This window comes from Herpailurus yagouaroundi, unplaced genomic scaffold (assembly GCF_014898765.1).
Source record: "Herpailurus yagouaroundi ecotype Mexico unplaced genomic scaffold, PumYag 203, whole genome shotgun sequence".
NCBI lineage: Eukaryota > Metazoa > Chordata > Mammalia > Carnivora > Felidae > Herpailurus > Herpailurus yagouaroundi.
The window spans coordinates 33,233,065-33,260,552 of record NW_024412434.1 but is presented as its reverse complement, the minus strand read 5'-3'; the positions used below and the strand labels follow the sequence as shown (position 1 = coordinate 33,260,552).

The window sequence follows — 27,488 nt, the reverse complement described above, 5'->3', positions numbered from 1 at the left end:
CGTTCAGCGTAAACATGTCAGCAGTCATGCTACACAAGGCTCAGCAGTAAAATACACCCTGCGTTTTGTGGTTTAGACCTCACCGTCTACACCAAAGCCTGAAAATCATTGTCGCACATGCTCCTTATTGTACAAGATGGGGCCGTACGTATGGTGACGTGCCTGGACACCAGGACCTTCCTCCCTGCCGCCTGCCTCTGCACCTATCAGCAGGGTCTGGGACCAGCCCCCTGAGGCCTTTGGGGCACCGGGTGCCATGGGAGGATCGGGGCAAAGACAGCCTTACCTGGTGGCTGGCTCCGTGCCCCGCCAGAGCATGGCGCGACATCCCAGAAGCAGATTTCTTCACCCCACGTGGTCATTTTAGGTTCAGAGCAACACGCTCTGAAACACAGTGGAACACGTGTTCCATGTTGTTGCTTGGGACTTTGAGATTGTCCCAGAAAGACGGGCCGGCCTGCTCGGCCCACATGGTTCTGACGTGCTGAATGGAGCTGTTCTGGGCTGTTTTCATGAAGTTTGACCTCACCGTTTTCTTCCCTGTCCCGTTTTCAAGGAGTTGTGTATTTTTTTCTGGGGAGTCCTAAATCCCAGGCATTTGTGAGCAGTTATAGCTGAACGTCAGCTGAAACCAGACAGATGTTTGTCAAAGCCGTAGCTTCCGGGTGTATTGTGCAGGGCGGGCCAGTGGAAGACAAGCTGGAGCCTGAACTTCGGAGAGTACACACCAGGAAAGTCTTTCTTCTGGTTATTTATTTAACAAGCTTAGAAGTGAGTCATTTTCAGGTGAAGATCGAGCATCTCAGCATGACGCCTCATGCTCAGTCTAAAGGGACCCCCACATCTTGCCGAGACTCGGGAGAGGCACCTAGCCTCTTGGTCTCCTTGTCTGTGTTTCTTAAAAGCCGTAATTAAGATTCCTGCCTTTCCCACTTCTCAGGGTTGTAGCAATTAACTTGATTAGTGTGTGCAAAAGTGCTATCAAAATTATAAATTTGCATATCAAATGAAAATCATCATTACTAAAGGCCCCTTCAAGAATCTCTTTCTCATGGAAACACCCGACTTGCTTCACAAAGGAGAAGCCGGAGCTGTTGCTTGACAACTTGGCTAAACGGTCAGTGTCCAGGTTTCGGGTTCAGGAGGTCAGAGTGAGTGACATGTTGCTTCTCCTCCCGTGGGATCCACCGAAGGAAAGGATTCTGGGGGGTGTGTGGCGGCGTGGAGGGGCAGGATGACATCCCAGTACCGCGTGGAGGAGCCGTCACAAGGGAGCAGTGGCCTGCGGGGTGGGCTCAGAGAAAGCAGGCACCGATCAGGAGGCCCCAAGGGCGGGTTCACTGGGTGACTTTCAGTTTAAGGGGCCTTGTCTGGTCCCGACCCACCTGGGTCAAGGAGGCTTCCGATGGGGGGGAGCCCCCACCTTCCGCTGTATCCCCGGAAAGGGATGCAATTCTAGAGGAAATCAGAGCTGCACTGGTGATAGTTGAGCTAGTATTTTTCTCATGAATGTGAATATTCAGACAAAGCCAAAAAGAGACAGAGACAGACAGTAAACAAAGCTCCATCACAGAGGAGGCCCAGGCCTCAGCTGCTGAGTCTCCCCAGGGACCTGTGGGGAGCGTCACCTCAATAAAACAGGAGAAGGGAGGAACCTGAGGTGATGAGTGATGAAGATTGCAGAGATTAAGAAGCGTCGGACAGGGGTGCCTGGGTGGCTCAGTCAGTTGAGCATCCGACTTCAGCTCAGGTCATGATCTCACCGTTTGTGAGTTCCAGCCCCACGTTGGGTTCTGTGCTGACAGCTCAGAGCCTGGAGCCTGCTTTGGATTCTGTGTCTCCCTCTTTCTCTGCTCCTCCCCTGCTTGTGCTCTGTCTTTCTCTCTCAAAAATAAATTTTAAAATGCTAAAAAAACATTTAAGAAGCGACGGGCAGTTGAAGAGGGTCAGGGAAGTTTCAGAAATGCCCAAGAACAGAGGAAAAGGGTAGACGACATCAGGAAGTAAGACCGAGGGTTCAGTCAGAATACTGAATGTTTGAAAAAAGTGTGTAAAAGAAGGAATTTATCAACAGAATGATAGAAGGAAACAGTGCAGAAACAGAACAGCTTAAATAAATCAGGGTGGGTGCATGGCTCCCACATGCACACATTCTTGTGAAATTAGAAAACATTCAGTTTATTTATTTGTTTCTAAAGTTTATTTTTATTTATTTTGAGAGAGAACGAGCAGGGGTAGGGGCAGAGAGAGAAGGAGAAAGGGAGAGACAGAGAATCCCAAGCAGGCTCCACACTGTCCGCGCAGAGCTCAAGCCAAGGCTTGAACTCACAAACCATGAGATCATGACCTGAGCTAAAATCAAGAGTTGGAGGTTTAACCGAATGAGCCCTGCCCCCCCCCCATGCCCCTAAAACATTCAGTTTAAGAAAGGACCCTTTCCCTTCCTTGGGTGGGGTGGGGGCGATCCGGCAAAGATGTCAGCCGGATGTTTCTAGTTAGAAACATTAGTAAGCGATAATAGAAAAATCCCCTCCAGATGTGCAGGGAAAATAATTTTCAGTGTGGAATTCTCCCTAAGCAAAGCTATTCCAGTAATATGAAAGGCACAGTCAGGACACTGCCTGGCGAGCGAGCCTGCTGGTTTCTGTTCCCCACGTGTTTTAAAGGGTGTTTCTTGAGGCTGCACCTGTCAGGGAGAAGGGAGGAGAAAGAGGTGTTGTGTGTGTTGGGGGCACAGTCACAGCTGGGGGAGGGTGTGGACCTGTCCACAGACACAGGGACTTACAGGCACTTCCTTCTTTTCAGCGAAATAGAAGAAAGTTGAGTGTTCTGCTAAAACACACATACTACCTCAGAAGGTCTTTAAGGAAGTCTAGCTACAGATTTGGGCCGACCCTAAATGTGACATGGCTTTGAGTGGTGGCAGAAGGAGAATCTGTAAGACTGGATGATACTGCTCTCAGGACACGGTCTGGTGACAGCACAGCAACCCTAGGTCAGCCTGTGCTTGGCGCTGGGACCCTACAGCATCCTGACCGCGTGGAGGCCAAGTGCTGGTTTCCAAGCTCAGATGACTGGACGGAGTAGGGAAGACTTCAGTACGGCAGAGAGTACAAGTACAGTATCGTTATACGACAATACGGATATACACGTACAGTGATACAAGGCCACTTGCAAGGCAGAGCATGAAGTAAAGATAAATCATCTCCATTTGTAGGACAAGAAATAAAAGCATATTATCTAAAACTACAAATATTACAAATATCATGAAAACAAAAAAGTGTCCGATTGTAATGGTGCAGATCAGTATTACTCAGAATTGAAACAGTGAACACGGAACCGATAGTGTTGAGAGTTGCGAGGACACAAATAGACCATGAGTGATGGCTTCCCTGAGGGGCTGGCAGGAGAGCGCCGTGTCTTGTCCCGAGCTCTCTTCTGGAGTTTTGACCAGTACTGCATTATTTAGATAAAAGTAAAAGCTATTCTATTCGCAGGCGTATGTTTTTGCAATCAGATTTCTCCTGATGGCCACACAAGGGCAAGCACGTTGCAGGGGCTGAGTCTCGCCCACCTAGAAGTGGACGGGCCTCTGAGTCCCATTTTCCTGCGGAATCACTGCATTTTTACAACTTTGTACACAGATGGGAACTCGAGCCAGAAAAACCTTCCCTCTTGGAGCTTCCTAGGCATTAGCTTAAATACCTGTACTAGGACTGGGGTCAAGTGTCACATCAGCTTTAAGTCAATGATTAAAGAAAATACTTGTCAGTAATTCTGCACACATCTCCCTAATGTCTTGTTAATCAACGTGTTTATTAAATCTTCTCTTTATAACAGGAAAGTAAATTTCAGCAATTTATTCTTCAACGTTTAAAGTTACTAATTAGTGAAACTTCACTTTGTACAGTTGCACTTAATAGAATAAATTTTGTTCGTGCAGATAAATTGTCAGCACATAAAACGGTGTATTCACTGACCACTTTTACATGCCGTTTTCCCACGAATCTTTGCAAAATATTACTCCCCTTCCTTCCTTCCTTCCTCCTCCCCTCCCCCCCTCCTTCCTTCCTCGCCTCCTTTCTCCCCTCCCTCTTCCTTCCTCTCTTCCTCCCCTCCCTCCTTCCTTCCCACTCCCTTCCTTTTTTCCCTTCCTCTTTTCCCTTCCTCTTTACTTCCTCCCCTCCCTCTTCCCTCCTTCCGTCCCTCCTTCCCCCTCCTCCCCCCTCCCTTCTTCCTTCCTTCCTTCTTTATCTTCTTCCCTCCCTCCCTCCCTCCTTCCTTCTTTTTTCCCTCTAAGTTGCAGAGAGGCTGATTGACCTATAGTCATGGCTAGTTGAAGGTGGGGCTGGGATTCAAACCCAAGCGACTGTTCTTGGACTCTAGCACCTCTCACGGTTTCCTAGATTATGTCCTAAAGTGGGGGCTCTTCTTTCCTGGCACCCCCTTAGTGTGAAGAATGGTGCCGGGCATGTAGAGGCATCTGGGCTGCTGGCTGGCTGGAGAAAAGAATGGCCATGTCCAGCAGGAATGATCTCGATGGAGGTGGAGTCCTAGCCTTCAACTTAGAATATTGCATTTTCTTTTTTTTAAATTTTTTTTTTTTCAACGTTTATTTATTTTTGGGACAGAGAGAGACAGAGCATGAACGGGGGAGGGGCAGAGAGAGAGGGAGACACAGAATCGGAAACAGGCTCCAGGCTCTGAGCCATCAGCCCAGAGCCTGACGCGGGGCTCGAACTCACGGACCGCGAGATCGTGACCTGGCTGAAGTCGGACGCTTAACCGACTGCGCCACCCAGGCGCCCCGAATATTGCATTTTCTACAAGGAGGCAGATGTTTGTGCAAGTACAAGAGGGGGCGGGTGTCAGTGACTAGGGCCGAATGGAGGCACTGGACACTGTGGTATCGTTGGCAAAACTGAATTGCCTTGGCCTCAGCATGTTGTCCTCCTACAGTAGTTGTTACCTTTCAAAGCATTTCATATGCCTCATCCTACTCACCAAATAACAGCAGGTGGTTGGGGGTGGGGGTGGCACTTTTATTTCCATTTTACTAAGATGCCCTGGATGGAAAGGACATGGGATCCTGAGTGGCTTTGCCGCTCCTCCGGCATCCTCACACTGGGCCCCCCGGGGCTGGGATGATAGCAAAACGATGCCGACTATCTGGTTTCAATGGATTTTCAACCTAAATCTGTTTCGTCATCAGATAGTCTTTGTGTAGACACGCAAAGTCTCTGTGTGAAACCTAGCCCAAAGCCAGTTATTTCTGCAATAATCATTTTGAGCGGGTCGCTACCAACTCGTGCCGAGCTGTGGAGCCAGAAACAGTAGGATTCAAACAACCAACCGGTTAGTTACTATTCATAGGCTAGTAATGAGACGTTTTCACTAAAACCGATTACTGAAAATCAGCCATTGCCTCTCCCGCCCTGGCCGTCCCAGGCCTCGACCTCCTCTGCGGTCTGGAAGTTCCCCTCCCGTCCTGCCGCTCGTGTGGGGCGGGTGCCACGTCTGCGATCCATTTGGCAGGAAGGAGAGCACCCCGTGTCCTGTGCTGGGGTTGGCACCCGGCGGGGACTCAGACTCCCTGTGCAGAGGAGACGCAGGCACCCGAGGGCAGCCTCCTCACCCACCCGCCCGCGGCACCGGTCGGCGGCTGGGCCTGACCTTGGCTTCCAGTGCTAGCAACACCAATGTGCCCGGCGTTCTCCACTGCGGCTTGGGAGCCTAATGGGAAACACAGGCCAGGTCCTCACGTGGCCCTTCTTGGCGGGACCCGAGGCGCGTGGGCAGAGCTGGCTCTGAGGTGGTGGGCTTTACGGCCACTGGTGGCACGGCTCTGCTGACCATCTATTCTGGTCACAGAGCTCCCTGGGTCCTATTCCTGTTTCTCTTGTTGGCGTCTTCGTGTGGAAGAGGGATTTGTCTTGCTCCCAAGATCAGGCAAACACTAAATCTCCTCTCCTTGCAGGTGAGGTTCCCACGGGGAAAACAAGAGGTGTTACCTGTGGTCATGACGATCCCTGCCAGTGCTTTGTGGCGGGCGTGCGCGGACGCCAGGCCCACGGTCAGCTCGCGGAACTTCTGTGTGACCAGCTGGGACACGGAGTCTGCGAATTCCTGAAAGACACAAGCACCAGGGCCTCTTTGACGGCTGAGCGCGGGCGGTGGCCTGGCCTCCCTCCTCCTCCAAGCCACGTCCCCATGTGCGGTGTCCAGACGACACCATGCCCACTATCCTACGACCCCATGGCCTGGGGAAAGAACCAGATATTACACTGAACCGGTGGCAGACCACGGTTGTGGGGGAGGACCCCAAGCCTGGCCCCGAGCGAGTCTGGGCAGAGCCTGCCCGTGGGAAGCCACAGACACTCCCACCCTCCCCTGCCACTTGGAGGGGCCAGCCTGGGGCTGTCCTTCTGGGATTCTTGTTTCATAGAACCCTGAGTGGAGCTGGGGACTTGCACAAACCACACACTTGGTTCCCTGTTTTCGGGGTTGTAGAACCAGTTTCTAAGTACCCCACGATCTCAGGTGCCTCCTGGCTGAGCTGTTCCCTGCTAACCCACAGTCTTCCTTCACATTTCTGCACATGTGCGCATGCACACATGCGTGCGCACACGAGCACTCACAGAGACACATTCACAGTGCGTACCCACACACGTGCATATGCACAGCTGTGCACAAATACATTTGGACAGCGCGTGCGCACACACACATGCACACACACACTGAGTCGACATAACCCCACGTGTTGAAATTTTCCTAGTGTGACCAGTGTCCCTACTGAAGCCGCTCATCTGCAGTGACAAGGCCGGCGTGGTCCACAGATGTGGTTTTCTCGTCACCCTTCTCCCTCCGACATGGCCCCACGGTGGCCGTGTTGCTTCTCTGCTGCAGGAGGCAGGCTGGGATGCAGCGCCCTTCACGGCACTGGAGGCAGAGATGTGGTGTGAGTCACGAGGGCCCGTTTTATAAGGTAATCCTCTTTGTTTTGAGCTGACGGTGTTTCCATGAGGATTCAATGCAGTCACGTGTCTGAAATGCTGAGTGTGCTGCCGTGGGCTTCCTAAGTGTTCTTCGTTCATCACCATCATTGTTACTAATGATCATTTCCCTGGTCGCTGCAGACACTGGTGGCATCTTCCTGGAGCCACGTCCAGCATCCGCTTACCTGCGAGGTGGGCAAGTGGCTCGTTTCTGTGACGGGACGGACGTTCATTTCCCGCTAGGCGTCTGCACATTGTGCTGCAGACAGGAACAGGTCTTGGCAAAGATGCGAAAGATAGAGACCGCGTTAAAAAAAACGCATTTATGGTCAGTGAAATGTGTTGATACAGAAACAGGCCTGCCTCTCGGATGCTGGAAACGTGCAGCGACGACACTGAGGCTTTGGCGGCCGCTTGTCCAGTGCCGCTGGGGGCTCGGCGCCTTTCCCTGTGCTGCTGTGGCTGCTGCCGAAGCCTGGAGTGGCGGGTGCCATACAGGCGTGACGGTTCAGGCCTGGCAGGTGGCGTGGGGCCTGCTGGACGTGGGGCGTGTGTGCTGGGGGGTCTTCCCTGGCTTGGCCCCAGAGGCAGTGAGGCTGCTGGGTGAGGTGCCTCACCTCCACTGGGCACTGTGGAGTCAGTCATGGGCAAGACGAATCCTGGAGACTGTCCTGTCCCGTGTGACCCAAAGATGGAGGTCCAGAGAGAGTGGGTACGTGTCCCAGGTGCACTGGGTGTGGGTGTCCTGGGGCAGCCAGAACTGGAGACCGCAAACGGGGTGGTTCAGAACAGCAGAAATCTGTTCCCGCCTGGCTCTGGAGACAGTAGTCTGAGGTCAAGGTGTCGAGGGCATTCTCCCTCCTGAGGCTCCAGGGAGGGTCCTTCCCGCCTCCTCCAGCTTCCGGGAGGGGGCTCCTCGTATCCCTGGGCTTGTGGCCATGTCCTTCCTGTCTCTGCTTCCATCATCATGTGGCTTCTGTTCTGCATCTGCCTCTCCTTCTCTGTCTCTTACAAGATGCCTGTCACTGGGTTTAGGGCTACTCTCATCCAGGATGAGCTCACCTCGGTTCCTTCAGTTCACATCTGCATAGACCCAGGCACGGGCTCTGGGGCAGGATACGGGCATGCCTTTTTGGGGCCACATTCAGACCATTTCTCCTTGTCATGACTCTTCCCCTCTCATGCTGTAACTGAGAGGGCAGCAGTTTTTCACAGAGTGTGAGTTTGGGTAATTTCTGCACGTCTTGGATGAGCCTGACTTCTTAATTTGTGTGGGAAGATTAATTGCATCATCAGGCTCTGCCAGGCACCCGGACCATGACCTGGGCAGTCGTAACTGCTGTTTCTTGAGCAGCTACAGGTGCAGACACGGGGCTGGTAGGGTTCATGGTGCCTTGGCCCCACCTCCGAGGGCAGGGCTTATCCTTTCGCCTGACACATACTTAGGTCCCACCTCTGGAGGCTAGTGGGGAGGGGAGCTCAGAGCTCTGACTGACGGGACACAAACAGGGAGCTGGGCTCCGTGGGAACAGGGGTCTGAGGGCTCTGTGGGGCGTCTGAGAGGCCTGCTCTTGGGCAAGAGCCTTTGGGCACTGTTCCTGCAGGACCAGCAGGAAGACGCAGCCTCGGTGCCACCTGCCTCTCAGGGAGGAGGGGCTCTCGCCTGGCCACAGAGAATGAGGCTCCTGTCTAGGCACAGGGGCCCAGAAAGGCATCACTGGAGCTGACAGCTGAGATGGACCTTGAGGAACCAGTGGGCGTAAGGCCTTACCTTTTGCCTTTGTCAGGTCACAGGAGGACGTGGTCTTCCTTCCTCCGGCTCCTCAGTATGCTGGCCGTTGGGGGAGAGTCGAGATGCTGTTCTGTGGGGGCACCTAACTGCTGGGGTGCGCCCTGCCTGCTGGGCACCATGGTGCCTGCAGGTGGCTGTCCGTGCAGTCTCTCTCTGGGATGGGCTTCCTGGGGCTTCACGTGCTGCCTTCTTCTGGCTTCCCCAGGGTTTTAAGCGGCTCAAGGGCAGACTGCCTATCTTTTACTTCTCTAAGAACGTTTAAAAAATTGAAGTATGGAGAAGCTACTGTGTTATATTCAATATAGTTTCAGGTGTGCAACATAAGGATGAGATAACTCTGTTCGGCACTCAGTGCTCGTGATGATATGAAGGAGACTCTCAGTCTCCTTCACCTATCACCCCCCCCCCCACTTCCCCTCTGGTGACCATCAATGAGTGAGGTCATACAGTGTTTGTCTTTCTTTGACTGATTTTTCTTAGAATATATTCTAGTTCCATCTACGTTGTTGCAAATGGCAAGATTTCATTCATTTTTATGGCTGAGTAATATTTCGTTGTGTATATACACCACCTCTTCTTTATCTGGTCATCAAACTACAGACACTTGTTTGCTTTCCATATCTTGGTGGTTGTTGATAGTGCTGCCATCAACACTGGGGTGTGTATCTTGTGAATTAGTGTTTTTATTTTTTTTGGGTAAATACTAGTGGAATTATCGCATTAGCTTTTTGAGGCACCTCCACATTGTTTTCCAGAGCAGCTGCACCAGTTTGCATTCCCACCAGCAGTGCAAGAGGGTTCCCGTTTCTCCACATCCTCGCCAACATCTGCTTGTTCAGTTGTTAAATTATAGCCACTCTGACCGGTGTGAGGTGGTATCTCCTGGTGGTTTTGATTTGTATTTTCCTGATGATGAGTGATGTTGAGCATCTTTTCGTGTGTCTGTTGGCCATCTGGATGTCTTCTTTGGAAAAATGTTTATTCAGGTCATCTGCCCATGTTTAATTGGATTATTTGGGGTGGTTTTTGGTGTTGAGTTGTAGAAGTTCTTTACAGATTTTGGATATTAACCCCTTGTTGGATGCGTCATTTGTGAGTGTCTTATCCTGCTCAGTAGGTTGCCTCGTCATTTTATTGAGGGTTTCCTTCTCCAGTAAGTTTTCAAGGTGCTGAGATCTGATTCCCATGCCTTGTATGCTCTGAGGTGGGATTCCAACGGACCTCTGATTGCCCCTTTTCCTTCCCTTGAAAGTGAAGTTTCTGAATGTCCGCGAAGCCATAGACCATCAGCCCAGGAGGTGTCTCGTTCTGTGCGCCTGATGGGCCCTGTGAGGCTCCCAGAAGAGGACGTCCCAAACCACTGCCTGAGCCTGGGTGCTGGCGGATGGTTCCTCTCAGGACCACTTCTCGGTGTGTGCACAGACAGCGAGCTGGAGTCTCCTCTTGTATGGACGCTGACCCTGGTGTGGGGCCCACCCTCACGACCTCATCTGACTCTGATCATTGCCTTAGAGGCTTTGCTCCAAATACAGCCACATGGGGGTGGGGGTTTCAACCTGGGGATTTGGGGACACAAACATCCAGCCCACAGATGCATGAAATGTGGCGTGGCGAGTGACCTTTCTGGCAACAGTGTCATGGGTTGCTCTGGCTGCTGACGTTTGTGCGGGACCCCTCCTGTCTCCGGCTGTCTAGCTCCCCCATCCTTTCTTGTCCCCTGGCTGGGTACCCAACCTTGCTGGAGACTCTTGAGGGTGGAGCTACCACGGAGGAGCCGGGGACCCAGCTGCCCACCCACTGGCACCCGGGTGGTTTCTCGGCTAGTCAGGCACTGCTTTTGAGGATGTAGGTTGCAGCAAGAGCGTTATTTACTCCAGCATAAGAATGAGAGGAGTTTATTATGAAACAGCAGGTAAAGCCTGACAAATTAAGGGAAACGAATAGTGCACAGAGCGCCGCCTGCACAGCTGATGCTCTAGGCATCGTAGATCCGGGTGAGCTGACCTCTAACCCTGGTGCCCTCTAGGGGGTGTTCAGGCTCCAGGGCCCCGACAGCGTGGGTCAGCAGCTCTGCACAGTTCTGTTGCCAGTGACGTGCACAGGTGGAAAGACAAACATAGCAGGACACAGGACAGACAGAGCCATGGCCGGCGGTAAGGACAGGCTGCTGGGGCAGCCACGAAACAGTTCTGAGGGGTGCACACGTGCTCCCTCTGCCCCCGGCCTTGGCCGCCCCCTCCCCTCTGACCTGGGCACTCCCTGTTGGGACCTGGTTTTTTAAAAAAACATCTCCTCTGCTACAATCTTTTGCCTTATTTTTGCATTTTCAGAGGTCCTTGGCATTTATGTGAAGGACATTTCTCCATGAACATTTTATAAACGTAAACGTAAAAAGAAAGGCCGAGATGTGTCTGACCCTCCTCACTTCGGGCGGTGGCAACCTAACTAAACCACAGGGGAGGGTTTAGTGAACTGTTGAAAATTTACCTCTGCTACGTAACTGATGCTATTTCCTAAGACTGCCCATAAATCCTTGCTTGTGGTTTTGCCAGGGAGATGGAATATTTATGAACTGAACTATGTCCCTCGGTTTTCCTGGTTGTAAAAGTGGACAGGAGAGAAATCAGTACAAAAAGCATCGGTTGCGGGGACTCGAGTCGTCTCTGTACAGACCTGTGGGGTCTTTGAGAAGTTAAACGTGTGTGGGCTTCGGAAAAGCCCAGAGAAACCCTCCCTGGGGCGTCTCTGCCCTGCCTCCGCATCTTCCTGGACGAAGCCTCCCCTCTCTGCCCCCCCCCCCATCTCCTGCAACGCGGGCTATTTTAGGCGATTGGTTTTTAATTAAGTCGCACACATGATTACGGCTGTAGGTAGGTTTTCGTAGTTGTTTTTGTGTATGTAAATGATGCTGTGGTTGATTATGTGGGGCTACAAGCTAGATGGAAACTCAGAATTCACGTTGGGAGGTATGTCCTTACTGTCTAATTTAACACTAGGGATTATTTATGTTTTAATCACTTGGGATTTAATGTATACAGTCAACTTTGGTTACCACAAACCCAACTAATCAGATCACAAAATAATTCGATTTTCTTCCCCACCTGGCACTTGGTTTATAGTAGAAGCAGCCAGAGTGCTTGCAAATAGCTCATGTCACTGATTATTTTTGTAGATTCAAATTCCAGGATATGCCTGTGGGCCACTCAGACTTCATCCCATCCCTGTGGGACGGGCGAGTGCATGGGAACTAATAGCACGCTGTTGAACTTACAGAGTATTCAGCGCATGGGTCAGGCTGTATTATAGCATTTCTTTCTTTCTTTCTTTTTTAATTTTATTTTTTAAATTTACACCCAAGTTAGTTACATATAGTGCAACAATGATTTCAGGGGTAGATTCCTTAATGTACCTTACTCATTTAGCCCATCCCCCCTCCCACAACCCCTCCCGTAACCCTCAGTTTGTTTTCTATATGAGTCTCTTCTGTTTTGTCCCCCTCTCTGTTTTTATATTATTTTTGCTTCCCTTCCCTTATGTTCATCTGTTCCTGTGTCTTAAAGTCCTCATGTGAGTGAAGTCATATGATATTTGTCTTTCTTTAATTTCACTTAGCATAATACTTTCTGGATCCATCCATGTAGTTGCAAATGGCAAGATTTCATTCTTTTTGATTGCTGAGTAATACTTCATTGTGTATGTGTGTGTATATGTGTGTGTGTGTATATATATATATATATATATACACACACACATATACATATAATGTATATATGTGTATACCACATCTTTTTTATCCATTCATCCATCGATGGACATTTGGGCTCTTTCCATACTTTGGCTATTGTTGATAGCACTGCTATAAACATGGGGATGCATGTGCCCCTTTGAAACAGCACACCTATATCCTCTGGGTAAATAGCTAGTAGTGCAATTACTGGGTCGTAGGGTAGTTCTATTTTTAGTTTTTTGAGGAACCTCCATACTGTTTTCCAGAGTGGCTGCACCAGCTTGCATTCCCACCAACAATGCAAAAGAGATCTTCTTTCTCTGCATCCTTGCCAACATCTGTTGTTGCCTGAGTTGTTAATGTTAGCCATTCTGACAGGTGTGAGGTGGTATCTCATTGTGGTTTTGATGTGTATTTCCCTGATGATGAGTGATGTTGAGCATTTTTTCATGTGTCTGTTAGCCATCTGGATGTCTTCTTTGGAGAAGTGTCTATTCATGTCTTTTGCCCATTTCTTCACTGGATTATTTGTTTTTTGGGTGTTGAATTTAAGTTCTTTATCAATTTTGGATACTAATCCTTTATCTGATACGTCATTTGCAAATATCTTCTCCCATTCTGTTGGTTGCCTTTTAGTTTTGCTGATTGTTTCCTTTGCTGTGCAGAAGCTTTTTATTTTGATGAGGTCCCAGTAGTTCATTTTGGCTTTTGTTTCCCTGGCCTCTGGAGATGTGTTGAGTAAGAAGTTGCTGCAGCTCAGATCAAAGAGGTTTTTGCCTGCTTTCTTCTCCTTGAGGATTTTGATGGCTTCCTGTCTTACATTCAGGTCTTTCATCTATTTTGAGTTTATTTTTGTGTCTGGTGTAAGGAAGTGGTCCAGGTTCATTCTTCTGCATGTCGCTGTCCAGTTTTCCCAGCACCACTTGCTGAAGAGACTGTCTTTATTCCTTTGGATATTCTTTCCTGCTTTGTCAAAGGTTAGTTGGCCATACGTTTGTGGGTCCATTTCTGGGTTCTCTAGTCTGTTCCATTGATCTGAGTGTCTGTTTTTGTGCCATGTAGCATCACTTTCTACATTAACCCTAAGACTCGACAGCGAGCGCACAAACGCATCACTGTGAATCAGAGCAACCACGTGCTCACTTTCCCCAGGCCACGTCCAGGGCTCGGTGGGAGCTGCCTCAGTGCCTGCGTACCCGTCTCCTGTCTCTGTCCGCGTGAGCCTCACAGACCATGGGCAGTCAGCCTCCTCACCCTTCTCACAACAGAGCCCCTGGCCGAGCTCCTGTTATGGCCTCCACAGTGATTGTGATTTTCCTCCAGACCCAGGAGCACCTAGAACCTGTCCCCTCTTGTGGTACATCCTGGAAAAGTAGTTTTTCTTTCTCTTATGGACGTCACGTATATACAATGTGCTCTAGCCCTGTGCACGAGGGGTCTATGTTTTTACTGATTTTACAGGTAATAGCAATTATAGCTGGTATTATTTTGAGGTCATTAGTTGTCAAACACTTTATAAAAGTGGTGAGTGTGCTATTACAATTAATCTTCAACAAATTGCCTCATGGTTAAGGAGCTATCGTATCTCTGTTTTTGTTAATGATCATGTGAGTTAGTTACAGTATAGACTGGTTATGATTCATGTCCTCCATGTGACTCACTGGGGGAGAGTGAGCCACCATGTGAACCAAGTGCCAGTGTGGACAATTCACTGGGGGAGAGTGAGCCACCATGTGAACCAAGTAGTGTGGACAGCTCACTGGGAGAGAGTGAACCACCATGTGAATCAAGTTCTGTGTAGACAGATCATTGGTGGGGAGGTGTGGTGAACCACCATGTGAATCAAGTGCAGTGTAGACAGATCATTGGCGGGGAGGTGGTGAACCACTGTGTGAATCAAGTGTAGTGTAGACAGCTCACTGGGGAGAGTGGAACACCTGCAGGAGAGAGAGGTCACCTGTGGTCAGCGGCTGGGGGGCAGACCCCTCGGGGACGGCTTTCTGAGGATGCAGATGGGCTGGGCCTGCAGGGTCATTTAAACGAAGTTTCCAGGGTCATGAGCAGGACAGCCTGGGGAAGTCATGGCTGGAGAAGTTCAGAGGTGGGATGGTGCGTTTGCAGGGAGGGGATGAGCTGCTCGGACGGGTGGGGTGAAGGACCTGGGCGTGGTAGTGATGAGAGATCACACCCAGGTTCCAGGCCCAGGAGCTCCTGCGAGAACTCAGTGAATGTTCCCCGACTGCTTCCTGGGGCTCAGTGGGGCATACCCAGTGGGGACGCAGCGAGGGAACAGCAGAGGGCCCCTGCATGGCTCTGGTCCCATCTTACGGCTGCAGAGACGGGTGCTTGAGACCGGACATGTGCACAGCTGGGCGCGACAGGTTGTGTGTGGGTCGTGCTGTTGGGTCTCAGCATGTAGTGTCGGCCGCTCTTCTGGGGCCGGTTTCTCAAACCTCAGAAGACAACCTAAATCCAAGCGCATGCTGGACGTACTCTGAGACGACCGTGAGCATGTGGTGATTCGCTCAGGCGGTGCCGAGACCCTCGCTGATGGTAGTCAGCTGGATCTCAGGCTAACCCTCCACCCTGAGGGGGCCTCAAGGGGCGCTGAGGGGGGTGGGGGTCCCGGCACTCTCGGGCCCCCTCAGAGCGCTTGCTCAGGGTGGGGACAGTGGCCCCTGTGTTCCAAGGGGTAGAGGCTGGCAGAATTTGGGGACAGCTGGGCCCCCTTTGGGACATTTTTTGTGACAAGTGGGGAAGCCAGGAGGCCTTGCACGGGAGCAGGTGTCGAGAGGTCGGGGGGCTCTGGAGCAGGTGAGCCTGTTGCCTCACCCACCCCGTCACCAAACCCACGGCCCTTGGGCTCATGCCGCTGTAGCCTGTCACTGCTCTTGCTTCCTCCAGCCCCCAGTGCAAGTCCTGCCCCTGAGATAGCCTGCACTCACAGGAGCTGGAGCCAGGCGCAGTTGCCCAAGCCTGCGGCCATCCAGGAGTAAGGGATAGGAGGGAGATGAGGGGGTCCTGCGGAGACCCTTCCATGGTCTGTCTAGCCCAGTCCTTGGCTGGGAGGGAGGGGAAGGGGGTCCTGCAGAGACCCCTCCATGGTCTGTCTAGCCCAGTCCTTGGCTGGGAGGGAGGGGAAGGGGGTCCTGCAGAGACCCCTCCGTGGTCTGTCTAGCTCAGTCCTTTGGTGGGAGCACACCCTTCAGACAACTTGGGGTGGGATGGTGGCCTTCCGTACACCCATCCCCTGCAGTGGCCAGGTGAGGTTCTGGTGTGCTCTGGGGTGGTACCAGGAGAGGCTGGCCCTGGGCACCTGGGAAGGGCCAGCTTTGCAATAGAAAAGTGTGCACAGAGAGGCTTTAAAGACCTAACACCTGGGAAAATAAACTGAAGTCATTTGCAACATAAATTCTTTGTTAAATATGAAAAAGAGACATCCAGCTATACTCCTTATTGGTGGTTTAGCAGTTTAGAAAAAGCCTGCAGAGGGGTCCCTCGGCAGTGGGAGGGGGTTAATGTGTCCTTCACGAGGCCTCCCTGCATACACCCGCTGGTGAAGGAGATGCCACCAAAAGCCTCTCCTCCTGGGAACGTTACAAAGCAATGCCCCCACCCCCGTTCTCTTATGGCAGGAGCACATGCGGTCAGTGGGGCTGGCGGGGGGTGGGGGGAATGTCTCCGGGCGGCAGCCCCGATGAGTCTACATCTGAGATGTGCAGCGTTGCTGGTGTTCACGCACAGATTGGCACAGGCTGGACGTTTGGAACAGAAATGATCAGAGGAGAGAGGATTTGGCTTCTGGTTAAATGATAGTGATAATCAGGTGCTTGTGTCCCAAAGGTTAAGTGGGGAAGCTGGCCCCACACTTAACGAGCTGTGTATCACTGCACGAAATGCCACGCTAGCTTCTGCCTGGGGTTGTGCCCGGTGCCTGTTGGCCCCAATTACCGTGGCAAATTACCAGCATTATTCAAATAGGAAAAATAAACTTTAAATAGGAACACTGAAAGACTCAAACTTTACTCATTTCCAACACTGATATTTTGAATGCCGTAAATAAATAAAGTGTGTTCAAATTTGCAATCGTAGGTCCTCAGGGTAAAATTGACATTTAGCCAAAGTGGTAAGGATATTAAAATCGATAGATTATGAAAGAAAAAGCCTTCAGTAAATATTTTCCTGTTGAAATCCTGTCTTTGGGTTTATAATGCTAAAATATCGGAAAGGTTAGATTTGCATATAGGCGGGGCCAGGCAGGATCTGGGAGCACAGGCGACCCCATCCCTGTTATCCCCTCTATGGTGCTAGTTGTGGGCTCCCTCGGTGAATATGGGGAGTGCCCTGGGGGCGGGGGGGGGGAGCCTGCCAGGAGGGGCTGTGGCTGCCTGTGCCCCCTTCTAGGACTGGGCAGCAGAAGGGTTCCTCCAGAAGGTGGACAGCCAGTGGACAGCCCGTCGTGGCCTAGAGAAATCCCACTAACTGGGAGATGAACTTCCATGGCTCCTCATGTGTCCGTGGAAGAAGTGTCTTTCAGTCTCGGAATGATTCCTGTTTGCTGACGATGGCGATCAAGCCTCATTAATTTCAAAGTCTGACTACGTAATTCAAATTAACTGACTACTTAATTATTCTATATCTCAAATTATCTAGAGGCTAATACCAAATTTGAAGGAAGTCATGAAACATGAACGAAATCCTTATTGTTACCCACATAGTGGAAAAAGCGTTAAAATTGGAATCAGAGGAATGGTGCAGGTAGCCTCTCTGAGGCACGGCTTCTGCGTCTGTAAAAGAGGCATCAGGAATTAGCCCTGATGGTCCTGATTCTGACTCTCGGCATGCAGACCTGGCCTGTAGCATCACAGAGATGTTTCTGGATGATGCGCTTTCTTCTGGTGGCGGAAGACCTTTAGTATCTCGGGAAGCAGTGTTGCTCAGGTGACCAGGGGCTGGGTGTAATGGGAGGTAGAAAGGAAGGCTGGGAGGGCATTGTTTTGGGGTTAGGCCTCCGAACACAGGCCGCAGGGAGCTAGATGGTGGTCATCCTGGGGCCAGGGAATGGCAGCACAGCCCTGTATCTGGGGAACCACTGACTGCACTGCGATTGACAGGCGCCGGCATGAGGCTCCCGCTAGCCCTGTCTTTGTGCTCCCTGCTTGGGTACCTCAGCACCATGTGGCGTGGATCCCAAGGCTAGGAGGTACTGTATCTTGGCAGATTGCATTTTCCAAAGCCGGCTGTGCCAATGTTGCCCATCTTGCCAGCTTCTCTTTCCATGGACCTCCGTGTGGCCGCTATGCAGTGGTTGGCCCTATGTCCTCTCCTTGGAGACTGTCCCAGCAGATAGAGCGAGGAGGGGATCGTGGCATGTGACTTTTGTTCCTGGGGTGCTCCCTCTTGGAATCCAGCCAGGAGGGACCCCGTGCGGAGGAGCCTCCGTCCTGGCCATGGGCCAGGCCGAGCTCTCAGACCACAGCCAGCACCAACCTGCAGCTCCCGGCCACGCCCTCTGGGGAGGGGTCCTTAGCGCCCAGCCAAACTGCCCAGCTTGAGCAGAGGGGCACCATCTCCCCCAAGCCCTGCCCAAACGGCAGGTGCATGAGCAGAGTGAATGCCCGTGGGTTTCAGAGTGGTTTTGATGCCATAGTGATGAACACAGATAGAGGTAGGGTGTTAACAGACCATGTGTATGTAGATCATGAGGGGTCATTTGGCCCAGGACTTAAACATGGACTCTCTGATGTCATTCTGACCCAGATTCAAATCCTGCTGTTGCTACTTCACAGTGGCCTGACTCTGAACATTACGTAGGCCTTGATCTCCCCTTCTCTGAGATGGGGCTAGTGCCTACATCACACGATTCTTACCAGGTGCAGTGCGAGAGTGGGTGTGAGATGCCGGGTGCTGTGCCCGGTAGTGTACATGCAGTGTCTCACTCTGCTCTTGTCATTGTTGCCCGGACTCATGCAAACGCAAAGTTTCCTGGAAATACTCCTCGCTTATTTGGTTGGTCAGTGAGATTACAGTTTTCTCAGGACTCGGGCCGTTTGAGGGACACGTTCTGGCACCGTTAGGCAGGTGCATACAGTGCTGAGCGTGTGTGTTGAGACAGAACTTCCCGAAACGCCTCCCGGAGTTGACTCCTCCCTGGGCCCGGGTTAACCCCAACCGTGCCATTGCCCAACCTGGCGGCTGCTTTTCCGGCGCCATGCTCCCTAAGGGAGCCTGGTTACCCGCTGAATAGTGGGGCGGCCTGAAAGCTGCACCTTGGACTGTACTCCACACCCCACACACAGACACTGCCTCTTCTTGGATCCAAAGCCGGTCTCAGGGAGAAATCACGCACATGTCAACTGTTTGATATAGTCCCTATTCAGTGAACACATCGGTCAGTTTTGGGTAACTTAAACTATTCGCTTGATCTTTTATCAGCTTCCAGTCTGTTATTCTGTTTTCATCTGGAGGACGGTGTTATGCCAACAGCACATTTGGGCATTAAATATTGTTTGGAGTTACGTTGTCCTGTGTCGTGGGCTGCTTGTTTGCCCACCGTTCTCTGGCTTCGGGTTCCGTCCTCTCTGATTTTGTCCTCAGGCCACATGATTTTGTGACTGTCAGCATGAATGTCGCCCCGATTGGCCTGGATGCCTGAGGACGAGAGTTCTGTCTTACTCATCGTGCCGATCACCACACCGACACACGCACACAGTGCACCCCAATCACAGTGTGCATTTCCCTTGGGGGGGCCTCGTAGAGCACACCCGGCTTCTGAAGTACCCCCCAAGGCAAGCCAGAGTGGAACAGGATTGTCAGAGCCGCCACTGGGGAGAGCTCAGCTGTGTCCACAATGGCCCTGGAGAAACCACAGTGGAGACAGTGTCTCCGGAGTTTCCACTGTTATCTCATCTCTACACCTTGGGGAAAAGAACAAATCAAAATTTATTCAGCAGGACACTAATGAAATATAGAGACGAAGAAGACAAGGTCCTCTATATAAAAAAGCCCGTAATACAAAACAGGAAATACAGGAAGAACATCGTAGGATAGATGGCAGCCAACATTCCTCAAGGGTTTGCTGCATGTCAGGTGCTAAGTGCCCAGTGAGTCGTGTTTCCCTTAGTCTACGTTATTGTCCTAGGATACTATTATTACCCCACTTTACGGATGAGCAAGCTAAGGCTGGGTGAAGTCAGCCTCCTGGCCAGAGGCACATGCGGTCCTGAGTGCACACAGGTGTGGTCAGAGCCCCCGCCACAGACCCCCCGCCATGCCCTGTCGCTGTTCTGCCTCAAGAGAGGTGGACAGAGCAGGAAGGTGTCACTTAGACTCAGACCACACGAGCACATGAGCCTAATGAACCTAAACAGGCATAGAGGTGGAGGCAGGAGTGTGAAATTCTGCCTCTCACACAAATTTGGGTTTTATGACTATCTTAATTGTAGGAGTTTAGGGAACAGAGGACCCCTGGTAGTTGGGGAAGGAGGACTTCCCAGGGGTCAGGAGAGCACCCGAGGACATCTGTGGGTCCACAGGCCCCTTCCTGGATCCCCTGAATCAGAATTTCAGGCAGCAGAGCCCACACCGGCATTTTCTTTAAAAAAAAAATTTTTTTTTTAATATTTTTTTTCCACGTTTTTTTAATTTATTTTTGGGACAGAGAGAGACAGAGCATGAACGGGGGAGGGGCAGAGAGAGAGGGAGACACAGAATCGGAAACAGGCTCCAGGCTCCGAGCCATCAACCCAGAGCCTGACGCGGGGCTCGAACCCACGGACCGCGAGATCGTGACCTGGCTGAAGTCGGACGCTTAACCGACTGCGCCACCCAGGCGGCCCAAAAAAAATTTTTTTTTTTAATGTTTATTTATTTTTGAGACTGAGAGAGACAGAGCATGAATGGGGGAGGGTCAGAGAGAGAGGGAAACACAGAATCTGAAGCAGGTTCCAGGCTCTGAGCTGTCAGCACAGAGCCCGATGCGGGGCTTCAACTCACAAACCACGAGATCATGACCTGAGCTGAAGTCCGACGCTTAACCAGCTGAGCCACCCAGGCGCCCCAAGACTTCTCCATATGTCTTTAAAAAATTTTTTTTTAATGTTTTTATTTATTTTTGAGACAGAGACAGAGCGTGAGCAGGGGAGGGTCAGAGAGAGAGGGAGACACAGAATCTGAAGCAGGCTCCAGGCTCTGAGCTGTCAGCACAGAGCCTGACATGGGGCTCGAACTCACAGACCGTGAGATCATGAGCTGAGCCAAAGTCGGAAGCTCAACAGACTGAGCCACCCAGGTGCCCCCACATCGGCATTTTCTGATCGAATTCCTAATCCTCAGCACTGCAAGATAACACGTGACCACCCGGCCTGTCTTTGGCGGGACCCCCTTCACCTGTGATGTTTCTTCTTTGTGATTCCCATGCACTGACCCCACCTGCCCTGTGGCTCTAACCCTCACTTCCCATGCTGCGTCCACTCCTGCAGGGCCCCTCACCTGCCAGCGTTGTGTAAACGTGGAGAGGGCCTGTGGGTCAGCAGTGGGGGCGGGTGGCAGGGTTGGTGCAGACCGGGGAACTGTGACTGGCCAGCCAGCCACACGCCCCCACAGTTGCTGGGGTTGGGAACCAACCGCCTTCCCCCGCAAGAGCAAAGACCTGGGCATGTGCCTTGGAACATCAGTCTGACTTATCATCTTGTAGTCTCCAGTCTGGGTCCCCAGACAGCAGCCTGCTCCCTCTCACCCGCTGGCTCTGTGCCTGCACGGCCCCCACTCCTTTGGTCTTTGCAGGCCTCACCCCACTCATCGCCACTCAGTGCCCCCCACCAAATTCGTCCCCTCAAGGAAGACGGCAACCTGTATCCTTCCCTCTGCATGTGTCGGGATCAACCAAACAAACCCAGGGGCACAACAGTAAGGTCCCCTGTCCCAAGGGGACAGGCTCTAGCTGCGGCTTATTTGCCGAACAAAAAAATTCTTTGCCAGTGGATGAGAAGATCCCTCTTATGTATGATGGGACAGATATGAATAGACAGGGCTGGGGGCTGGCCACTTCCATAAATACAATTTTACAGACACAAAGGCACTTTTAGTCGTGTATTGTGGGCATTGTTAAATTCTACATGATTAGTTATAGTGAAGAAACAGTCTAGGGAAAATGAATAAAATAGTGTTTTTAAAATAAAGGATCTACATAAAGTAAAAGGTGGGGGGCATTTATATAGATGGCTCATGCTACGTTGATGACAAAAGTGTAATAACCTCAGGGACCAGCCTTCTTTTTTCCCTATGGCTGACTGATTACACTCCCTGCGTTCTGCTGTTTCTTTTGTGAATTTGCTCTCTGGCTCCTGTGCACCTTCAGTGGAGAGCAGCTGGAGGGCCACGGGGGCTCAGTGGTCGGGGGGCAGGTGAAGGCTCCCCTCCTGACAGGCGGGAGGAGAATGGTGCCAGCACCACGGCTCACCTGGGGCAGTTCCTGGGGACCAGGCGCGGTGGGACGAATGCTTTGTGGATGGGCAGCCAAGACTGAGAGTGTCGAGCTGACTCAGCCAGTCAGTGTTAGGATTAGAATCTCACGCATGTGTTTGAATTCTGGCTCCAGTATCTGAGCTCTTGGCCACAGTATACCCTTCCACAACCTTTTTACTAACTAAGGATTTCAGAAAAGCCTACGATGAGAGACCACATGTTTGTTACCTTAATAATTGAGAGCTGACGATTATGTGCACAGATACCTATGCACCTACCTATTGGTTAAGTAAATTTGTAGCTACTCACAATTACCTAAATTGTTACATAGCCATAAATCTGTTTATACTTATTAACAGTGGTTACTACTTTAACAATCACCTTCAAATTAAAATAAAAAATATGTAGAAAATAAACTAAAATTGCATTGGAAAAATGTAATATTTCTGGTTTTCTTAAGCTTGTGATTTCTGATGTACTCAGGAAGATATTTTGCGTCTGGGTTTAATTAGAATCTTTAAAATGTCATTAGTGTGCTAATAAGAGGGTGCCAACAGATGAAGTCCTCTGTTTGGGGTTGATTCATAGTTGTTTGAGTTCATTAGGATTTAAAAAGACATGTACAAGGAAAGCCATCCCAGTGCATCAAGAGAAAAAGATGCATGTAGAAAAAGTAGTTGTTCCATAAAGGAACAACTTTATTTACTTTCCCAGCTTTTGTTAAGTTCAAGAAGAGTTTTATAATTATTGCCTAAATAATAAAGAATGCTAACACCTGTTTTGCAATATCCCCATTGACATCAGTGTCATGTTCACTTATGAATGCCATAAAGGACAAACTCCAAATGTCTCTGTCTTGTGACTTTGCCGCCCACCCTCCCACTCCCCACAGTGTTCTTTCTTTACCCTGAAAATAGGTTCTGGAGAGGAGAAATGAAGTAGATGAAAATCATTAAATAATTTCAAATAGTGCATCTGAAGCACTAAAGCCAGGGCTTAGCCATCATCGTGCATTTCCTCAAGCTCACAGAGATACTTGAGACCAGAGAGACACATATATCCCAGCCCTTTTTACTAGACATAACAAATAGGATAGAGATGGCCCAGAAAATGCCTATTCTTTCAGCTGAACCTCCACGGACAAGAAAGGCATTGCCTCCATGCCCTGGTCTCAGTGCTGCTGTGCGCACACCTGTGAACTGGACTTCATGTTGTCACACTCCCTGGAACCAGTGTCAAATCTGGCACCACTGTGCATGCCAGCCGGCTGGCACCCTTGCACTCATTGGCCAGTGAAGGCCTTTCCTGCTGAAGTGAGCCCTTAAGCTCTGGAAGAAGTGACTGTTCCTTCAAATGTATAGACACCAAATCAAGGCTACATGGAACACAAAACATTTCTAGTAACCAACCCTAAAGGAATGGAGACCCATGAATTTCCTGACAAAGAATTCAAAATAATGGTTTAAAGGAAGCTCACTGAGCTACAAGGAACAAGATAGACAACTTGATGCAATCAGGAAAACAATACATGAACAAAATGATGGGTTTAACAAAGAGATAGAAATAATAGAGCCAAGGGGCACCTGGGTGGCTCAGTCGGTTCAGGATCTGACTTTGGCTCAGGTAATTATCTCATGGTTCGTGGGTTTGAGCCCCGTATCGGGCTTTGTGCTGACAGCTCAGAGCCTGGAGCCTACTTCAGATTCTGTGTCTCCCTCTCTGCTCCTCCCCTACTCACAGTCTGTCTCTGTCTCTCAAAAATGAATATTAAAAAAAAAAAAAGACTTTCTGGAACTGAAGAATACAATGATAGTAATGAAAAAAAAATGTAACAGAGAGCTTCAATGACAGAGTTGATCAAGCAGAGGAAAGTGCCTGTGAATTCAAAGACAAGGCATTTGAAATTACCCAGAGGAGAAAAAAAGAATAAAAAAGAGTGAAAAAAGCCTATGAGATTTATAGGATGCACTCAAAGGAGCAAAATATGCATTCTTGAGAGTCCATAAGGAGCAGAGAAAGAAAAAAGAGGCAGAAAGCATATTTAAAGAAATAATGACAAAAAAAATACCCCAAATCTAGAGAAGGAAATAGATAGATTCAAGAAACCCAAGGATTTCAAATAAGTTAAACATAAAGAGGTCTACTTGGAGATACATTGTAATTATATTGTAGAAATCAAAGGCAAAAAGAATTTTGAAAGCAGCAAGGGGAAAGTGACTTGTCACATACAAGGGAACACCTGCAAGATTACTGGTAAACTTCTCAGCAGAAACCTCATAGACCAGACGAGAGTGGGTGACATATTCAAAGTACTGAAAAAAAAAAAAAAAAAAAAAAACAAAGTACTAAACCTGGCAAACTGCCCTTTAAAAATGAAGAAGAGGGGTGCCTGGGTGGCTCACTCAGTTGAGCGTCTGACTTCATCTCAGATCATGATCTCACAATTTGTGAGTTCGAGCTCCGTGTTGGGCTCTGTGCTGACAGCTTGGAGCCTGGAGCCCACTTTGGATTCTGTGTCTCCCTCTCTCTCCGCCCCCCCCCCCCCCCACCCTGTGTCTCTGTCTCTCAAAAATTAAAAAACTTTAAAAAAAAAAAAAAAAAAAAGAAGAGATAAAGACTTTCCCAAATAAAAATTGAGGCAGTTTATCACCTTGTTTCTTGCCTTGCAAGAAATACTGAAGAGAGGGGCGCCTGGGTGGCGCAGTCGGTTAAGCGTCCGACTTCAGCCAGGTCACGATCTCGCGGTCCGTGAGTTCGAGCCCCGCGTCAGGCTCTGGGCTGATGGCTCGGAGCCTGTTTCCGATTCTGTGTCTCCCTCTCTCTCTGCCCCTCCCCCGTTCATGCTCTGTCTCTCTCTGTTCCAAAAATAAATAAACGTTGAAAAAAAAAATTAAAAAAAAAAAAAAAGAAATACTGAAGAGAGTTTTTCAAACAAAAACAAATGCACTCCAAACAGCAACATGAAAACATGTGGAGGCATATATTTCACTCCTGAAGGTGAACTGGGTAGACCCACCAAAGACAGAATATGCGACACTGTAATGGTGGTGAGTGATTTTGTATGTGACTAAAGTAAAATTGTTACCAATTGTTTACAGCTATAAATATATTTTATGCGTGCCTTGCAGCAACCACAGGAAAACTATAATAGAGGTACAAGAGAAAAGGAAAAGAATCAATGCACATCACTGCCAAAAATGCAAGTAACAAAGGAAGATAGCAAGAGAGCAACAAAGTGATAAAAAACTATAAGCCAGTAGAAAACAAGGAACAAAGTGGCAATAGGAAGTCCCCTCCTCCCCATAATTACTCCGAAGGTCAAATGGATTAAACTCCCCAAACAGAAGGCCCAGTGTGGCTGAAACAAACGCACAAGATGTAGTGATGTGCTGCCTAAAGACACTCCCTTACAGGTAAGGACACACAGGCTGAGAGAGAAGGGGTGGAAGATACTTCGTTCAAGTGGCCGCCCGGAAACAGAGAGGGAGCTATACTGCTTTCAGACAAAATAGTAAACTGCGAACGCCGTGACAAGAGACAAAGAGGGTCATTATACGACGAGGAGGGAGTCAATTCAACAGAAGGGCTTAAGGGTTATAAGCATCTGTGTACCCAACATCAGAGACTTACATATACAAAGCAGATTTTGACAGACCTGAGGGGGAGAGCAACGTCAATGCAGGGATAGTAGGAGACTGTTACATAGTCCTCCAGTGCCATGTTGCAACTACCACTACGTTATCATATAATACTGTTCGATAAGAGGGATTGTCCATGAAGCTACAATTACTGCTGTGTTATATAATACTGTTCAATAAGAAGAGACTATTACATAATGCTGCAACTACTACTCTATCATCACATAATACTGTTAAATAATAGGAGACTATTATTTTCAACAGTGGACAGAGCACCCATGTAGAAAATCAATAAAGAAACGGGTGATTTGAACAAAAGTATAGGCCAAGTGCATTCTAACAGGCATGTACAGAACTTTCCATCTCCAAGCAGAAGAATGCACATCCTTCTCAGGCACGCAGTGAACCTCCTCTAAGATAAATCACAGATTAAGTCACTTGGCAAGTCTTAACAAATTTAAGAATCTAGAAATCATTCCAAGCCTCTTTTTTCCAACCGCAGTGGAATAAAACTAGAATTTTTTTTTTTAAAGAGAGAAAATTCACAAATAAATGGGAACTGAATAACATCGTCTTGCATAACTATTGGTTCAAAGAGGAAGTGAAAATGGAATTTAAAAAGTGTTTCAAGGGGCACCTGGGTGGCTCAGTAGATTGAACACCTGATTCTTGACTTCAGCTTAGGTCATGACCCTAGAGTGGTGGGATTGTGCCCTGTGTTCGGCTCTGCACTGAGCGTGGTGCCTGCTTGGGATTCTCTCTCTCTCTGCTCCTCCCCCTGTTCTCTCTCTCTCTCTGTTCTCTAATATAAAAAATAATGGCAAGTTAAAAAATATTTTGAGTCAAATGAAAACAAAAGCACAGCACACTAAGACTTAGGGGATTCAGCAAAACCTGAACTAAGAGGGAAGTTTATAGCAATAAATGCCAACATTGAAAAAGAAGTAAGATCTCAACTATAGACCCTAACTGTGCACCCCATCTAGGAAAAGAAGAGCAAACTAAGCCCAAAGCTATGAGGAGGAAGGGAATAATAAAGAGGAGAGCAGAAATAGAGAATAGAAAACGATGGAAAAAAGTCAACAAATCTTTGAAATTTGTTTTGGGTTTTTGAAAAAGATATACCAAACTGACCAACCCTCAGCTAGGTTAACTGAGAAAAAAAAAGAAAAGCCTCAAATGAATTAACTTAGAATGAAAGAGGAGACATTACAACATGAAAATGGTCATGAGAGGTGTGATGAACAATTATACGCCAACAATTGGATAACACCGAAGAAATGGATAAATTCCCAGAAACCTATGACCTACCAAAACTGAATGAAGAAGAAATTGAATGCCTGGAAAGACCAAATAACAATATATATCGTTGTTCTAACAAATACAGAGATTGAATCAGCAAGAAAAACATCTCTCGACTAGATTTCAATTTTTAAAAAGTTAAAAATCTCTCAACAAAGAAAAGCTCGGGACCAGATGGCCTCACTGGTGATTTCTACTAAACATTCCAAGAAGAATCAATACCAATTATTTTAACGCTCTTCCAACAGATAGAATAGGAGAGAACACTTGCACCTAATTTTATGAGACCAAGTCACCCTAACGCCAAAGTCAGACACAGACACCATGAGAGGAGAAAGCGACAGGCCAATATCCCTGAGCACAGGTGCAAAAATCCTCCATAAATACTGGCAAACCCAATTCAACAGCACGTTAAGAGTGATGGTGACCACGCAGGGTTCATCCCTGGGATGTGAGGACAATTCACCCTAATTGATGATGTGCTAGAGGCCCCAGCCAGAGCAGATACACGAGAGAAAGAGGCAAAAGGCATTCACATTGAAAGGAGGAGGTAAAGTGATCTGTTTGCA

The 27,488-nt window shown here is 49.2% G+C and overlaps 1 protein-coding gene across 2 annotated transcripts in view; it reads right to left on the bottom strand.

Moving 5' to 3' along the window:
• ADARB2 (adenosine deaminase RNA specific B2 (inactive)) overlaps positions 1-27,488 on the bottom strand; it is a 427,099-nt gene that overhangs the window by 52,442 nt on the left and 347,169 nt on the right. For both annotated transcript variants that reach the window (XM_040451565.1, XM_040451564.1), the window contains one exon: positions 6,012-6,126. In XM_040451565.1, the coding sequence (XP_040307499.1) occupies positions 6,012-6,126 (115 nt within the window). The remainder of the gene's footprint in view (positions 1-6,011; positions 6,127-27,488) is intronic.